At 53.1% G+C, this 18,683-nt stretch overlaps 1 protein-coding gene across 1 annotated transcript in view; it reads right to left on the bottom strand.

Annotated features, from left to right (window-relative positions):
* Positions 1-18,208, bottom strand: part of LOC146859342 (uncharacterized) — a 72,284-nt gene extending 54,076 nt beyond the window's left edge. Inside the window, exon 1 of the mRNA XM_085650018.1 lies at positions 17,529-18,208. Within this exon, the coding sequence (XP_085506144.1) occupies positions 17,529-17,585 (57 nt within the window). The 5' untranslated portion in view covers positions 17,586-18,208. The remainder of the gene's footprint in view (positions 1-17,528) is intronic.
* Between the last annotated feature and the right edge of the window lie 475 nt (positions 18,209-18,683).

Consider the following 18,683-nt stretch of genomic DNA (forward strand, 5'->3'; position numbering starts at 1 on the left):
TGCTACTTGTCATCTTTCTCGAAGGCCATCAACCTATGGAGCAGCAAAACGATCATAAAAGCAACCAGCATGCAGTTTTACCAAACAGCACAAGATTCAACCCAAATCCTGTAGAGAACTACTCCCCAAACAATCAAGACGTACATTTAACTTGTCTACTCATGATTGCAAAAAGGAAAACCCACAAACGTATCAGCCATATTACAAATTTATGGTGAGCGTAGAGCCCACCAGCTGCTTACTGGGGTTTGTCGGCCACCATGTTAAAGCATGAAGCTTGTCAGGCGCCTTGTTGACAAACATTCTCTACAAAAGTAAATAAATATTTTTTTTTAAGTGGGTGGCGCTGCATTTGTTTAAACTATTTATTTACTTTTGTAGAAATTGTGTCATGCTTTAGCTGTAGATGTGTAAAGCTAAAGCACGGCATGCCGCGATTGCTACAAAAGTAAATAAATGGAAAAGAAATGAGCTGTCTGCCCGCTTTTTTTCCCTATTCTTCATTTACTTTTGTAGCAATCGGGGCACACTACGTTTTAGCTTTAAACCTGTGAAGCTATAGTACAGTGTGGGGAATGCTAATAAAGCAAATAAATACTAAAAAACGTCAGGCGACCGACTTTACAGCTACTAATAAAGTAAAAAAATAGTTTTTAAAAAAATGCTTTACTTTGTACTTTTTACAGTAGAGCAGATTTACAAAAATGTACCTCCTCTGCTGCGACATGGACAGCGTGTCGTGCCTGCTTCAGCAACAAATTAACTAAATAGGGCTCACTAACTGTTAATGTGTTAATGAAACCTAGAGAGTAAGGACAAATGTAAGAGGGGCTGTCCTCATAGGAGGTAACAACAGAAGAGAGTGAGGTACTAAGGAGGGACTACCAAGCCTATTCACAAATAAATTAAAAGCCACCATTTACGAAGGACAGTAAGAGGAGCCAATTGACAAGATGGGCGGGACATGGGCAGAGCTTAAAGTCAATACCTGTATACAGCATGTCTCATAGTGACAGCACAAGGGCTTCCTATGCGAGCCCCAAAGACACAGACTGGGACCTACAAAAATACAAAACCACAGTAACGTCCACTAAGGTAGAGGCAAGAGAAAGAGTCAAAAAGAGACTGCATTGGGCCTACAAAAATACAGAGCTGCCGCAATGTCCACTAGCAGAGTGGCGAGAGACACTCTGAGACAGACACAGAGACAGACAGAAAAACAAACAAGCTAGGACCCACAGGCGGTCGCTCCTCTCCCCTGCTGCGGCCTACGCCTGCCGCTGCCTACGCCTGCCGCTGCCTTACACCCACTGCAACCTCCGTTGGCGCCACTTACCTCCTTCCGCCGCTCACAGGTACTGGCCTCCGCTCGCTGCCTGCTTGATTTTCTTTATTTTCGCCGTTTCCGCCGCCACTGCCCCGGTCACTCTTTCCCCTCCTCCCGCTTCCCGGTTCCGGTCCCCGCAGTCCCGCCTCCCCTCACTGCCCATTGGCTACCCAGCCTCCCGCCTCCCTGCTGACCCTCCCTCCGGGCTCCTACTTAGGGATCCTCACCGCGCTGGTCAGTGTGACCCCCCTGTGACCCACAGGCGGTCGCTCCTCTCCCCTGCTGCTGCCTACGCCTGCCGCTGCCTTACACCCACTGCAACCTCCGTTGGCGCCACTTACCTCCTTCCGCCGCTCACAGGTACCGGCCTCCGCTCGCTGCCTGCTTGATTTTCTTTATTTTCGCCGTTTCCGCCGCCACTGCCCCGGTCACTCTTTCCCCTCCTCCCGCTTCCGGTCCCCGCAGTCCCGCCTCCCCTCACTGCCCATTGGCTACCCAGCCTCCCGCCTCCCTGCTGACCCTCCCTCCGGGCTCCTACTTATGATGCCCCCTCCGCGACCGCGCAGCGGACGCGCGCAGCGGGAGCGCCGACTGAGCGCCGAAGGTGCGCCAAAGGTAAGCCCGTCTGCGCCCGTCCGTGCCTGGACCGCGCCCAGCGCCAGACCCCCTGGCCCCCGCGCCCGCCAGCCCCCCCGCAGGACCTACGACTTCGCCACGCTCATCGCACTCAACACCGCCCGGACCCCCGGATGCTACCAAGCGACCCCTCGACGCACCCATGGACCCTTCGTCTGCCGCTCCTGCAACTTCTCCTGCCTCCGATCCTGCACCGCACCCACCAGCAGCACCGGAAGCAGTAACCACCTGAAGTGCATCCTACTCAACACCCGCTCCGTCCACAGACACACCGTTGAGCTCTGGAACCTCCTCGACACCGCATCCCCAGACGTCGCCTTCCTCACGGAAACCTGGATGAACGCCTCCTCAGCGCCCGACATCGCCATAGCCATCCCGGACGGCTACAAGATCATCAGGAGAGACCGCATCACCCAGACCGGAGGAGGCATCGCCATCGTACACAAGAGCACCATTCGCATCTCGGCTGCGTCCATCGACACATTCGGCGCTGCCGAATACCTCCACTTCCAGGTCCACATCGACCCCCAGACGACCCTCAGAGGCACCCTCATCTACCGACCCCCGGGACCGCGGGCACAGTTCTGCGATGACATCACGGACTTCATCAGCCCACACGCCCTCCACTCCACCGACTACATCCTCCTTGGGGACCTCAACTTCCACCTGGAGAACAACAACGACCGCAACTCCACCACCCTGCTGGACAACCTGGCCAACCTCGGTCTGAAGCAACTGGTCAACACCCCCACGCACCAAGCCGGACACACGCTCGATCCTATCTTCTCCTCCAGCAAGTACGTCTCCTTCAGTCGCTCCACCGCACTCCACTGGACCGACCACAGCTGCGTCCACTTCAGCTTCGCTAAGAACACGGCCCACCACCACCCGAAGCAGGTTCCACACAGAAACTGGAGCAAGATCACCGCCGACCAGCTCACCACCTCCCTCAGCCAGAACCCCCCCGGCAGGACACCGGACCCTAACACAGCAGCCTGCAACCTCACACAGTGGCTGTTCACTAGCGCCGACAACCTCGCCCCACTGAAGGACCCACTCATCAGGCCGAGAAGCAAGAAAGCCCCCTGGTTCACCGACGAACTCAAAGACTCCAAGAAGGCCTGCCGCACCCTGGAGAAGACCTGGCTCCTCGACAAGACCGCCGACAACATGACCGCCCTCAAACTCGCCACCCGCAGACACCACCAGCTCATCCGCACCACCAAGAAGAAATCTCTGAAGGAACGACTGGACAAGAACGCATATGACAGCAAGGAGCTCTTCAACATCGTCAAGGAATTCTGCAACCCCCATCACCGGCAACAACGACATCGCCCCCTCACAGGACCTCTGCGACTCCCTCGCTTCGTACTTCCACCACAAGGTCGCCTACATCCACAACAGCTTCGGCGTTCACCCCCCGCACCCACCGATCGAACCCACGCACCCAGCCGCCATCCTCCGGACATGGACCGAGGTGACCCCTGAAGACACGACTCGCATCATGAACACCATCCACTCCGGATCCCCGACCGACCCGTGCCCTCACCACGTCTTCAACAAAGTGGCCCCCACCATCGCACCCCACCTCCGAGACATCATCAACGCCTCCTTCAACACAGCAACCTTCCCGGAGAGCTGGAAGCACGCCGAACTCAGCGCCCTACTGAAGAAACCAACAGCGGACCCGACAGACCTCAAGAACTTCCGCCCCATCTCGCTCCTTCCCTTCCCGGCCAAAGTCATCGAAAAGGTCGTCAACAAGCAACTGGCCGCCTTCCTCGAGACGAACGGATCCCTCGACCCGTCACAGTCCGGATTCAGAACCAACCACAGCACCGAGACCGCTCTCATCGCAGCCACCGACGACATCCGTGCCCTGCTCGACAACGGCGAAACAGCAGCACTCATCCTCCTAGACCTCTCCGCTGCATTTGATACTGTCTGTCACCGCACCCTAGTACAACACCTCCACGACACCGGCATCCAAGGGAAGGCCCTAGACTGGATCACCTCATACCTCTCCGGAAGAACACAGAGAGTACGTCTGCCTCCTTACCGCTCGGAGGCCACCACGATCATCTGCGGCGTCCCGCAAGGATCATCGCTCAGCCCTACGCTCTTCAACATCTACATGAAACCTCTAGCGGCCATCGCTCGCCAACACAACCTGAACATCATCTCCTACGCCGACGACACCCAGCTGATCCTCTCCCTCACCAGAGACCCCGACACCGCCAAAGCAAACCTCCACGAAGGGATGAAAGACGTCGCCGAATGGATGAAAGACAGCCGCCTAAAGCTGAACACGGACAAGACAGAAGTCCTGATCCTGGGACCATCACCCTCCGCGTGGGACGACTCCTGGTGGCCCCCGGCCCTAGGCACCGCACCCAAACCAACGGACCACGCACGCAACCTGGGCTTCATCCTGGACTCCACTCTTTCGATGACCAGACAAGTCAACGCCGTCTCCTCATCCTGTTTCCTCACACTCCGCATGCTCCGCAAGATCTTCCAATGGATTCCGACCGAGACAAGGAAAACAGTCACCCAGGCCCTCGTCACCAGCAGACTGGACTATGGAAACACCCTCTACGCCGGAACAACAGCCAAGCTACAGAAGAGACTCCAGCGCATCCAGAACGCCTCCGCCCGACTCATCCTGGACATCCCTCGACGCAGCCACATCTCGAGCCACCTCAGAGACCTGCACTGGCTCCCGGTCAACAAAAGGATCACGTTCAGACTCCTCACCCACGCACACAAATCCCTCCACGACCTGGGCCCAAGGTACCTCAACGCCCGCCTGACCTTCTACTCGCCCACCCACCAGCTACGATCCGCGAACCTCGCCCTCGCCGTCGTCCCCCGCTTCCAGAGAGCCACCGCCGGAGGAAGATCCTTCTCTTACCAGGCGGCAAAGACATGGAACTCCCTACCGGTCCACCTGCGGCTGACCCGGGACCACCTCGCCTTCAGGAAACAGCTCAAGACCTGGCTGTTCGAGCAGTAGCAGACCCCCCCCTCCCCAAGCGCCTTGAGACCCTTCCGGGTGAGTAGTGCGCGATATAAATGCCATGATTGATTGATTGAGGACCTACAAAAAGACAGAGTCACTACAACATTTGCAAAGGGAGACACTCCGAGACAGACACAGAGGCAGGCACTAAAAAGAGACAGATTAGGACTTACAAAAAGATGGAGCTGCTGCAACACTAACTAAGAGAGCAGTGAGAGACACTCTAAGACAGCCACACAAATAAACAGACTAGGACCTACAAAATTACAGAGCTGCCACAATGTCCACTAAAGAAGAGTGAGAGATATTATGAGAAAGACACGGAGAGTCCAAAACCTTGAGCAGTCTCATAATAAAACTAAGAGCGCAGTGGGAGACATGGTGTGGCAGACACAGAGACATACACAAAAAGACCTACAAAAATAGCCGTTGTAATGCCTGTAGGAGAGTAGGATCTGCACTTATGTTGCCCCCACTTTTTTTCTGATGTATATACTGGTTTCTGGCTATAGTCTGGCTGGGTCCCTGCTAATCAGGGCCCCAGTCTCACTGATCTCTCTAAACAACTTGGTGTGCATATTAGATGCACTAGTGATTGGATACTGTGGTACCTTATGAGCCCCTAGTACATGGTACCTTAGGTACCTAGGGCATTGGTACTTCACAGGCCTACCAGGGGCTGCAGCATATGTTGTGCCACCCCTGGGAAGCAATCTCAATATGACACCACAGGCCTGCTACTGCAGCCTGTGTGAGGTAGTGTTAGCACTCCTCACTGAGGTATAGGTTACTATATCTCACCATACACACACATATAAACCTATCAGCCACCCCTATAGTAGGCCCTATCAATCCTGAGGGCAGGGTGCTTGGTTTACTATGTGACGGGGTGCTCCTGCATGAGCAGGCCCCTCTGCAGCTGGCAGAGTCTATTATCTGCTGCTGTTTGTGGATGCGGTTAAACCATATACTCTTAAGTGCATTATAACCTCGCGGTAAATGCTAACTTTGGAATGACTGCATCAAAACATGTCGTGTTTGGTGTCAAACAACTTGGAATCATACCCCCACACCAGTAACTGATGAGGGTATGACATGTACCCACTGTACTAAACGGTAGAAATCTAAAGGAGTCCTGGCATCACAAAATGGATGCCACCAGCATAGACACTGGGCTGCCCTCCTGTTGCGGACCGAAACTCGAAGTAGAGGAAGCCCAACAAAAGGTATCCTGTCACAGGGAGGTGTCACCACCTCCCAGACAGGATTTAGTGTATTGGAGCTGGGTGGGTGCACTCCTAGAGTGCTTTGAAGTCCTGCACTGTGGAAGCAGTAGGCTCCTCTGTGCATATGCAAGCTCAAACCGGTTCAGGGGCTACCCGCCCCTGCTCTGGCGCGAAACTGGACAAAGGGAAGTGGGTGTAACCACCAACTACCCTGACCCTCCTAGAAGAGTGGTCCTAGAGCTAGCCCCTCCCCTATCTTCACTATAAGATACCAAGCATTGGCATTGCAAAGCAGATAACCCTGGACGACGCTCTACAAAGAAGAATCCTGGCCCTTCGACGTTCCACTACCTTTGGAAGACAGAAGAATCTCCCTTGGAGTCAAGGAGTGACTCCCCTGCTTGGCAGGCACCAGAAACTTAAATCAACGGTTGCAAACGTTCCCGCTCCCGCCGGAGTTCGAAGTCCCTGCTGCCCCGGAAGTGGATTTCCTGACTTCGACGGCCCCTGTGAGTCCCCAGCGAAGCTGTGGCGAGTGGACCTTACGAGTGATGAGGAACAGCAATACCCGGGGACCGTGCACTATTGTCGAGTGCAAACCCTAAACAACGTTCCAAGAACTTGTGCATTGGACCATTTGTGGCCCAAGCCTCCAACAGGTCTTGCACCAAAAATCAGCTGCCTACCCCATCCCGAGTGACCGTGGGCTCCTGTGAAGCATTTCCTGAGGCGGCGTCTTTGCGGTCACTTGCCCGTTGGCTAGTGAGTCCCCCGAAGACTTTCTCATCGACTTAAAGGGCTCTCCTGGTTGCTCCAGGCCTGCCCTCACTTACCCTTGCTGGGTGAGTCCATCAGACCTTGCTGGTCTGCATCATCGACTATCTTCAGTCTACACAAGACTTGCAGTTGCCAAGGCTTGTTGGCTCCAATCCGGTTGCCGACACCGCCATCAGCTGCAGACATCATGGTACACTCCGAATCCAGCTGCTGGTCATCGTCGATCTCTCTTGGACCTCGTGAGCGAAGATTCAAAACTCCATCAACAGCCTGAATCGACGCGACATCAGTGGTCATCCATCTTGCTGGCCACCAGTCATTGGCAAGTGACCTTGAACACTGTCCCCTCAATTTTCAGGTCTTCTCCAACTTCAATCCATTTTTGGATTCCAGCGGACACCTCTCCAGTCGTCACAAGCAGCAAGTCTTCATTGGTCTCTATTGAAAACAGCGCCTCGACCCGACACCAAAAGACACCTATGCACCCGGCTTCCCTGGGTGAGGTAACTCGTGCACTCCGGTGCCCAAGTGTGTGTTGGCCCTCGAAGTACTTACCTTGTAAGTGGCTTGCTTGTCGACTTCCTCAAAGTGCCCTAAAACTTTAAAATACAAACCGCGACTTGCTCCATTGAAACCAATAGGGAACCCCTGGCTGTGTTTAGACACTGCACGCGTCTCACGTGGGCTTGTTACTTACCTGCTAACACTGCAGTAGTGAAGCCCCAGCGATTCCCCAGGCCCTAGGCCTTGTCATTTTGCAAGTCGACTTTGTTAACCCATTTTTTTTAGTATATGGTCTGGTTCGCCCCTAGGGCTCCTGCCATATTTGTGCTTAATTTATTGACAACTGTTAACATTTGAATGTGTACCTGGTTTCTAATCTCATAAAGAGATTAGTAGTGTGTCTAGAAATAAATACATATATATTTGATATATATACACGTGTGTGGTGTCCTTTCATTTGGTAATTCAAGAGATTATAAGGTAAAACAAGCTGCTTTACATTCCTCAGAGACTTAGCCTGAAGGCTGCTCTCCACAGCTACCACTAGGATAGCTTTCTTTAAAAGGTGGTCTTAAACCTATCTACCATAAGAGTCGAATTGGACTGGTGCAAGGTGGCCACTATAACTAGCGACCAGCATATGCCAGGCCAACTTCTCACAATGCCCACTAAGGGAGAGGCAAGAGAAACTCTGAGACAGAGACAATAAGAGACAGCATTGGGCCTACAAAAAAACATAGCAGCCACAAGTTTCACTAAATGAGCAGCGAGAGATACTCAGACAGACACAGTGACAGAAACAAAAAGAAACAAACTAGGACCTACAGAAAGACAGAACAACCACAACGTCCACTAAGGGATCGGTCTGAGGCACTCTGAGACATATAAAAGTATTTAAAGTTCTCATTGTACCACCCACAGGGAAAGCCAAAAAGACACACCAAAAGAGACAGATTAGAATTACAAATAGACCAAGTCATCACAAAGTCCACTAAGGGAGCAGCAGGCGACATCTTGAGACTGACATTGTAACACTAAGAGAGCGTGTGCTCGCCATGCAATCCCCTTTTGGGAGCACTTCAGCCCACTGGCGCCCTCGGCATCATACTTCAAAGGGTCCGCTCCCCCGCCTGGAATGCGCTTCCCCGCCCCCGCAACAGCATGCCGAGAGATTGGGCAAGTTGAATTGCAGCATGAAAATAAAAATCCGAGCTTAATCACGGCGTCTCAGCTTCCGCACTGTGTGATTTTGGCCAAATTCTTTTTCACGAAGCCGCTTTTGTGCACATCACAAATGACCGCACCTTCAAATGCGCGAGTTTGGAAAGCTCTGAAATGCGCCTACATGTTACAGAAATGTGGGGGTCACGCGCAGGGGGTGGGTCGCACGGGAGAATAAGAATACATTTAAAATTAAGAGGAAAACTTACCTGACCGCCTCTGAAGAGGGCAGAGGCGCCAACGCGGACCAGGAGCAAACTGGAACAGCACGTCAGCACTGCAGTGGCAACCCCTCAGCCAATCCTGGCGCTGCTGCAGCGCCAGGATTGGCTGAGGGCACAGCCTACTCTTCGCCCACCGCCTGCCCATTAGGAGACCGAGGGGCTCCTAATGGGCATGCGCAAGTGCGTGAAAACACAAGTGCGCATGACTGGGCACGGGCTAAAAATTAGCTCACCATGCCCACTCATGCGCGCTTGTGCTGCAGTGCTGCCTGGTCTGACCTATTGGCTCTGCCAAGCGGCCGGAAAGTGATCGCGATCAAACATCAAAGCGGCCGCTAAAGTGAAAGTAATTGCGGTAAAAGTGGTGTGCGCGCCCGCGCACATGCACTGTAGCTTTAGGCTGGCAGCACTTTTTGGAGCCCTCTCAATAAGTCTCGCCAGACCAGCGCATGCGCTGGGTCAGGCGAGACCTAAAAACCAGTTGGGGGTGCCTAGGTCATCTGGAAAGTTACTAAGAAGGTTAAGGAGTTACTTGAGGGGCGCACATACCTCTCATTCATGGCGGAAGCTCTGAATGAAGGCTGGCTGCCCAGATAGTTCAGTATTAAATGGGTGATTAACGTGGCATGCGTGCACGAGGTAGTGCACACGCTCACAGTCAAATTCGTCAAGGGGACCGTCTGTAAATGGCCTATCGTGTGTCATAGGTTGAAAATGTCATGCTCAGAGAAAACGGGGGAGTGTGTAAAAATGCCATGGTAATAATGTTTCATGAGAGTGTCTACAAAATGATACAACTCCGTTGTGAAAACATCCTATCTGGATGCTCTGTCCTGCGCGCGGGCGCCCTCTGCAGATGTATGAATGAATGGCCATTGAACACATAATGAATTTCACTCAGGAGGGTAGATTTACGATGGATAACATGGGCAGGCCTTACTGTAGAATTTAGATAAACTGCTGGTACTATAATTGTGCACAAAGACTAGCAGCCTAGTTAAAACCCATCCCATGTGTGCAGTAAACACAGTTTCAAAAAGCTGGTACTTCATGAGATGGCATGTCAAGGCGTCATGCATAAAGCAACGTTGATGTCACATACAGCATGATTCCACTTCGAGTTACATATGAGCAACATAAATACTATCTCAGTGTGGGCACGTCATGGTGCGTGCTCACTGGGTACACAGGTATGTTACACAGAAATCAAACATGGAGAATGAATGGGGACCTCAAGCTGAGCCCGAGACACGCCCCTGGCTCGAGTGTTAAGTGGCTCGGCCAACTTTAGGTGTCGCAGGAACATTTGGAAGATTGCACCAGCACCGCGCTTGTTAACTGCAGTCATTTGAATGACCATTCATTTCATGGCACCTCCTCTGTAGCGGAGACACTTACTGAAGAAGGAGAAGCTCAGTCCCTGTACCGCTGGGCCAGTCCACTAATGAGTCTTAAGGCCTGTACCACTGTGCTGACAGGCAGGCCCATCTTCCCCCAAGCCCCTCACCAATCGCTGGCCCCCGTGCCTCCGAATCCTGTCCCCGCGCGCCGCATTCACCCAGGGGGTCACCCACCAGTTACTGCTTCCTCCGGTTCGATTTCCCCGCGCCGCCGCTCTTCCAACAAAGGTTCCCCGTAGCGGAGCTGTAATTTCTGCGCTCCCCATGACCGGCGATGGGACCGCGGCAGCATCGACGTCCCTCCCAATGCTGGGAGTTTCAGGCGAACGGTGGCCGGCCCGGCTCATCTCTCCCATGTAAGCACATGCTGCACCAAGCTACGGATTCCTTTCTTCACCAGGGAGTGGGAGTCCCTGGAAATCCACAATATGCCGGTCCACACACCCTATGACGGGGGCTCTCATTGAGACAATGCATTCTAACAGCCATCCTTGTATTAAAGGAGAGACCATGGTTGTGCATTGCACGGAGATCAGAGGTTCTGCACTCGGAAGGCGGCCTCTACCGTCCTCCTAACCTGCCTGATGCCCTCAGTGCTTCCAAACAAAAGTCAGAGTTCACAAATTAAGATGTGTTGTATTGTAATTGCACTTCTATAATGCTTACTACCCATGTGAGGCGTCACAGCTGCCAAGATTCCCAGGCCCTTGGGTGATGTCTTGCTGTAGTCGATTTTTTTTTCCTTTTCATTCAGGAACTTGTAGTCCTGTTTTATAATGGACTACACAAGACTACAAGTCCCAGAATTCAAGGGAAAATAACCTCGACTAGTGGGTCTTGATGTCTCAAACGAAAGCAAGAGAGCATGCGCGGGCATACGATTAACATACCAAGGAACATGCCCTTCGCTCCCAGCTGCATCAAGGCCCACAGGGTTGGTTCGTTGCTTATTAAAGTCTGTGTCATACGGTTTATTGGTGTGACTAAGGATCGAAGTGTTGCTTATAATAACTTCTTTAATAGCCCACTTCTACCTTTTCTAGGTGTTATAAAGAACTGGTGTTACTATTACCCAATGTGGCGTTCAAACATGTGGCGTGCAGATCAAAGCAAGTAACAGCCATATATTAATCTATGGCTTACATAAGAAATGTATATTTTTTCAAACAAATAAACATTGTGAATGATAGATAACAACAAAACAGGTGGACCCGTAGATGGATTGAAAACAAAAAAGTGGTGGGTGACATGCTTGAATTAATCTCAGCCACTGAGGATTACTCTGGCTTTCCCCTTCGTATTGAACACAGAAATAATGGCCTGGAATGTGGTTCATCAGCGGTTGTTTTTCACAGCCAGATGCCTTGTGCACCATGGATATGCCAGGACATGGTCTTATGCTCACACTGCCACAGGCCTTAGACTGCACCTCATTAAAGTGGACTACATAGGACAAAGTAGTTTGGGGTTGTTTGGCTTCTCATTTGGAGGCTACCAGACCTGGCAGTTAAGCTTAGGCTATTCCCATTGGAAAAGGACCAATGCTGATTTGCATACAGGATCGGACTGGACATTCATTCCATCAGTTTACGCCCCAGGTGGCTGGAACCATTGGAGGCCGGTTTTGAGAGAGAAAGAATAGTAACAGAACACACTGATTTAAACATGTTTGTCAAGGATGCATGAGTTCCTAGTCTGGCTCTGTCTGCACATGGCTGGTTCTTTTCTGAGGTGGCAGAGTGGACAATACACAATGGACTCCAATACCGCGCTGGGTAATTACAGTGGCTGGTATTCATTCAAGCATACAGCCAATCACTTGTGCTCCACTTGTTTTTCACACAGATGGAGGGGGCAATTTATTTTGCCACCCACACATTCTGCCTTCAAGTAGTTTTACTGAATTCGCTGAACGATGGCCGCTGCAAATGCTTTCAACCTATTGGAATCAACTTTGCCAATTAAATGTTTCCTAAGGTGGAGTTGTCTAGATGTGGGTCTGTAGGCTGGGACACACTAGAAAACAAGCATTTGCACTGCAATGGGTTTTGCATTTACACAAGTTTAAGCTCTTGGCATTGTAAGTGACAATGCCTTTTATTTATGTTTAACAATGTCAATAGCTCAACCTTGCCTAAATGCGAGACCTATTGCATTGCAAATGCTTGTTATGTTAATCTTGACAGAAGTGATGGATTGCGTTGACCTGGACATGCACACACACACACACACACACACACACGCAGGCACGCACACACACACAGATGCACACACAGGCAAACACACATAGGCACGCACACATACACAGATGCGCACACACACCCAGGCACGCACACACACACACAATCAATCAATCACATTTATACAGCTCGCTACTCACCCGTGAGGGACTCAAGGCGCTGGGGGGAGGGGTGGTGCCACTACTGCTCGAAAAGCCAGGTCTTGAGGTGCCTCCTGAAGGAGAGATGGTCCTGGGTCATTCGTAGGTGGGTGGGGAGGGAGTTCCATGTCTTGGCCGCCAGGTAGGAGAAGGATCTTCCTCCGGTGGTGGTTCTGCGAATCCGTGGGACCGTGGCGAGGGCGAGGCTGGCGGAGCGGAGCTGGCGGGTAGGTGTGTAGAACGTGAGGCGGGTTTTGAGGTATTCGGGGCCCATGTCGTGGAGAGCCTTGTGTGCGTGGGTGAGGAGTCTGAAGGTGATCCTCTTGCTGACGGGGAGCCAGTGCAGGTCTCTCAGGTGGGCCGAGATGTGGCTGTGTCGGGGGATGTCCAGGATGAGTCGAGCAGATGCGTTCTGTATGTGCTAGAGTTTTTTCTGTAGTTTGGCGGTGGTCCCGGCGTAGAGGGTGTTCCCGTAGTCCAGTCGGCTGGTGACGAGGGCCTGGGTTACCGTCTTCCTGGTTCCGGTGGGGATCCTTAGGAAGATCTTACGGAGCATGCGGAGGGTGTTGAAGCAGGAAGATGTAACGGCGTTGACTTGTTTGGTCATAGTGAGGGAGGAGTCAAGGATGAATCCCAGGTTGCGTGCGTGGTCCGTGGGCTTGGGGGCGGTTCCCAGGGCGGGGGGCCACCAGGAGTCGTCCCAGGCGGAAGGGGATGGTCCGAGGATGAGGACTTCCGTCTTGTCTGAGTTCAGCTTCAGACGGCTGAGCTTCATCCATTCTGCGATGTCTTTCATTCCTTCCAGGAAGCTGGCTTTGGCAGTGGCGGGGTTGTTGGTGAGGGATGTGATCAGCTGGGTGTCATCTGCGTCGGAGATGATGTTGAGGCTATGTTGTCGTGCGACGTGGGCGAGTGGTGCCATGAAGATGTTGCACAGGGTCGGGCTGAGGGAGGATCCCTGTGGGACGCCGCAGATGATCTCGGTGGTCTTGGAGTGGAAGGGTGGGAGGCGGACGCTCTGGGTTCTGCCGGTGAGGAAGGATGTGGTCCAGGCCAGGGCCTTCTCTTGGATTCCGGCGTCGTGGAGGCGAGCTGTTAGGGTGCGGTGGCAGACCGTGTTGAAGGCTGCTGATATGTTTAGAAGGATGTTGTTGTCTTCGAGGTAGCGGGTCAGTTGTCTGTTGACAATCCTCTCTGCGACCTTCGCCGGGAAGGGGAGCAGGGAGATGGGCCGGAAGTTCCTGAGGTCGTTGGGGTCCGCCTTGGGTTTCTTCAGTAGGGCTTTGATCTCGGCATGCTTCCAGCTATCTGGGAAGGTTGCAGTCTCGAAGGAGGAGTTGATTGTTTTCCGGAGATGGGGTGCGATGGATGCGCTGTTTTTGTTGAAGATGTGGTGGGGGCAGGGGTCAGAAGGGGATCCGGAGTGTATGGAGTTCATGGTTTTGATTGTGTCTTCGTCGCTGACGTTGGTCCTGGCGGTCAGGCGGCTGGTGCGGGTCGTAGGGGCGGTTGTCTCGGCGGTGGGTGAAGGGGTGTAGGAGTTGAAGCTGTCGTGGATGTCGGTGATCTTGCGATGAAAGATGGTGGCCAGTGAGTCGCACAGGTCCTGTGAAGGTGGGACGTCGTTGGTGCTGGCGCTGGGGTTGGAGAGTTCTTTCACGATGTTGAAGAGCTCTTTGGAGTTGTGTGCGTTGTTGTCTAGGCGATCTTTGAAGGCGGTCCTCTTGGCGGTCCTGATGAGTTGGTGGTGTTTGCGGATCGCGTTCTTGTGGGCCGTGTAGCTGTCTGGTGCATGGTCTCGGAGCCATTTCTTCTCCAGTTTTCGGCAAGTGTGCTTGGAGGTCCTGAGGTCTTCGGTGAACCATGCGGCATTCTTGTTGGTGTGCTTGGTTGCAGGGGTCTTGAGAGGGGCGAGGGTGTCGGCACAGTTGTTGAGCCACTGTTTCAGGTTGGTGGCGGCAGTGGCGGGGTCGGTGGGGTCGGCCGGTGGTCTGAGGGCGAGGGTGGTGGTCAGTTGGTCCTTGGTGATTTTGCCCCAGCATCGGCATGGCGGCTGTTGGGTGCGGTGGTGTGTGGTGGGTTTCTTGAAAGTAAAGTGGATGCATCGGTGGTCGGTCCAGTGGGGTTCGGTGGTGTGGTTGAAGGAGACGTGGGGACTTGCGGAGAAGATGGGGTCTAATGTGTGTCCAGCGGCGTGGGTGGGTGTCTTAACGAGCTGTTTGAGTCCGAGGTTGGCGAGGTTGTCGATTAGGGCGGTGGAGTTGGCGTCGTTGTTGTCCTCGAGGTGGAAGTTCAGGTCCCCGAGGAGGATGTAGTCTGTGGAGGCGATGGCGTGGGTGCTGATGAGGTCGGTGATGGTGTCGTTGAAGTGTGTTCGGGGTCCGGGAGGTCTGTAGACGAGAGTTCCTCTGAGGGTGGTGTTGGGGTCGGTGTGGATCTGGAAGTGCATGTGCTCGGCGGAGGTGAGGGTGTCTTCGGTGTTGGTTGAGACTCGGAGGGTGTCTTTGTGGATGATGGCGATTCCTCCTCCCACTCGGTTGGTGCAGTCTCTGCGGGAGATCTTATAGCCTTCTGGGATGGCTATGGCGATGTCTGGTGCCGAGGAGGTGTTCAGCCAGGTCTCTGTCATGAAGGCGACGTCCGGGGTGGTTGAGTCTAGGAGGTCCCAGAGTTCGATGGCGTGCTTGCAGGCGGAGCGGGTGTTGAGGAGGATGCATCGGAGGTGGTTTGGTTCTCTGGTTGATGGTTTCACTGGCCGGATGCTGGTGAAGCTGCAGTTCCGGCAGGTGAAAAGTCCTTGGGTGTGCTTCGGGGTGGCCCGGGAGCAGGAGTGGTCGCGTCCGAGGTTGAGTGCTTGGAGGGAGCTGGAATCGTAGTGCAGTCTGGTGTTCTGGCGGTCCGGGGTCCAGGGGTGCTGGGCGCGGTCCAGGCGCAGACGGGCTTGCCTTCGGCGCGCCAGCGGCGCGCCTGCTGCGCTTCCGCGCAGCGTCCTCCATAAGAGGCCAAGTGGGAGGGAGGAGCAGCTGGGAGGCGGGAGCGGGGCGGCCAATGGGAAGGGGAACAGAAGGAAAGGGGGCGGGCCGCAGGGGAGCCGCGGCGGGGAGCACAGAGGGCAGCGGCGCTAAGGACAGAGAAGAAAAAACAGAGATACTAGGCAAGAGAGTAGAAAATGCTGTGAAAAACGATAAAATGAGAACAGATACCAGGCACAACAGCAGCAAACCCGCGGCGGCAGCAGAGGGAACCAGTCACAGACACCTGGGAGGAGCCGTGCAGCGTGGGGAGCGACCAGAGGTACACAGGCACACACACACACACACACACACATTGGCACGCACATATACACAGATGCGCACACACACGCAGGCACGCACACACACAGATGCACACACAGGCACACATACACAGGCATACACACATACACAGATGCGCACACACGCCCAGGCACGCACACAGATGCTTTCACATACACAGGCAAACACACACACACAGATGCAGGCACATACGCGCACACACAGATGCACACACACACACATGCACCACACACAGGCACACACACTCACAGGCACACACACTCACACACAGATGCACACACACATGCACACGCGCACACACACACACGCTCACACTAATTCATGTTTCCGTCTGCGAGGCTGGGAGAAGAAAAAAAAAAAAAAAAAAAAAAAAAAAAGAGTTAAATCTCAAAACCCCTGAGTGTTTCCATCTAAGACAAGAGCAGAATTTTCTAGAACCAAAGTGCTCGATCAGAAGCCCAGGCAGGAAGTAGTCTCAGAGCTCCAATGGACTGAAAAACAGCGTTTCACACCGGCAGAAAAAACGTACCCAGAACTGCACGTTGAAAGAGAGGCCGCAACAGGGTTTATTTTATTCTGACAACCGCAAACGTTATACAAATATAACATTCCTTGTCAGTTAATTATGACAGCAGTCCCTACTCGATTAGATTCTCCCGAAACCAAACCTCCCCAACCCCCCCCTCATGCTCTTACACGTGGCACTACAGAGCAGCCTGACTGAGCAGAGCGTTGTACTTCAGCGGACACATCTGGAGGCTCAAGCACGGCTTCAAGTGGGATGAGCAACCAGTGGGTCTCTCAAAGGGGCGTGGCCGATGTAAGGGCGTGGCTTAAAATACTCGAGTTAAAAATATGTGCTTATTGCTTAGCATAGTGGGCCCCGACTGTTTTTTTGCTGCTTCTGTTATTATTTTTTTTTTTTTTTATTTGGTGCATTTTTATAAAGCGCGGAAAATACCCGAAGGTGTCAGAGCGCTGTAAATTGTCATTGCCTCCAGATATATAATACAATAAGTAACCTTACACCTACAACAGGCCAGGACTATTGGCTATGTCAATGGTTGTAAGTTGAGTAAAATAAATAAGAAACAACTTTGGCTTTGTTGCACAGAACATTGAAAATGCTTCAGTTTTGAAATGACGAGACTGTGAAAGCTAAAACGAGTCTCACAAAGAGATTTATTTTCACCCTGAGGGTGAGGGCAAAAACGGAGAGCCCGCTAGGGACCCGACTCAGTACCTGCTTTTTAGAACTGAGCACCGGCAGGACCCCTCCCACTTAAAACACTGGGCTCATGGTCAAAAACAAAAGCTATGACATGTTCACCCAGGTGTTACCGTCCATATTTGTCAACAGACCTCATTCAGGCGGGAAACTACAGATTTGTTTTCCAAAAAAAGTGGCTAATTCTGGCTGTCTCCTGCCTGCAATTGCCTCAGGTAGGACAGAAGCATTCTCCCGATTATGTTTTTTTTTTTTAAATCTCCCCTTACCTCTTCTGAAACGTTGGCACGTGTGCCCATCGGTTCCCGAACTTCAGCTTCAGCCATCCTCTTATGAAATCTGCCCCCTGGAACTTCTGACGCCGACTCCGCTTTTCACCAGAAGGGGGAAAGGTGCAAGGAATACCGGACTCCGCTTTTCACCAGGGCGGGGGACGGGTGCAAGGACTGCCGGACTCCCCTCTCACCAGGGCGGGGGGACGGTGCCGGACTCCGCTTCTCACCTGGGCGAGGGACGGATGCAGGGACTGCCGGATCCCGCTTCTCACCAGGGTGAGACAGGTGCAAGGACTCCCCTCTCGGCAGGGGACGGATGCAGGGACTGCCGGACTCCGCTTCTCACCAGGGCGGGGGACGGATGCAGGGACTGCCGGTCTCCGCTTCTCACCAGGGTGGGACAGGTGCTAGGACGGTCATGGACTCGCTTCTCACCAGGGCGGGGGACGGATGCAAGGACTCCCCTCTCGGCGGGGGACGGAAGCAAGGATTGCCAGATTCCGCTTCTCACCAGGGTGAGACAGGTGCTAGGACTGTCATGGACCCCCTTCTCACCAGTGTGGGGGATGGGTACAAAGAGTGCAGAGGGGGCGGACTGTGGCTGATAGCAGATGGGCCGTTGCCTTCCCCCTCTCCGAGGCTGAGCTGTGCTAGAGCGTCCCGGAGACCAGCCCTTTTATCTGGACATGCAAGTCTGATCTTTTCCCGCCAAATTCCGAGCGCTGCTTCGGTGCACACGTTGCAAGAATCATCTGTTACACCCCCCTTCAGGCCCCTTCTTGCCTCATGCCCAGCTATGAACAAGGCACTTTCTGGAAGTTTCAGGGGTGATTGAGTCAGACCTAGGCTCCTACAGATTGCGAGAGAATGTTGCATTAGAAGAAAAAACAAGCATTTACAATGCAATGGTCTCGGCATTGGTAAAGTTAGAGCTATTGGCATTGCTCATGACATTATTTTTGTTTATGTTTTTGTTTTTAAAACATTTAAAGAAACGGCATTGTCATGAGCAATGCCAATAGCTCTAACTTTAACAATGCCGAGCCACAGTCCCTTTCGCCCACTCTCCATTGTCAGCTTGCTGTCCCTGCCCCTCCCACCCGGAGGGTAGACAGACGTGGCTAGAGAAGCAAGGAGGAGAAGGGGCCG

The sequence above is a fragment of the Triturus cristatus genome, chromosome 3_2, assembly GCF_964204655.1.
Source record: "Triturus cristatus chromosome 3_2, aTriCri1.1, whole genome shotgun sequence".
In the NCBI taxonomy this organism is placed as follows: domain Eukaryota; kingdom Metazoa; phylum Chordata; class Amphibia; order Caudata; family Salamandridae; genus Triturus; species Triturus cristatus.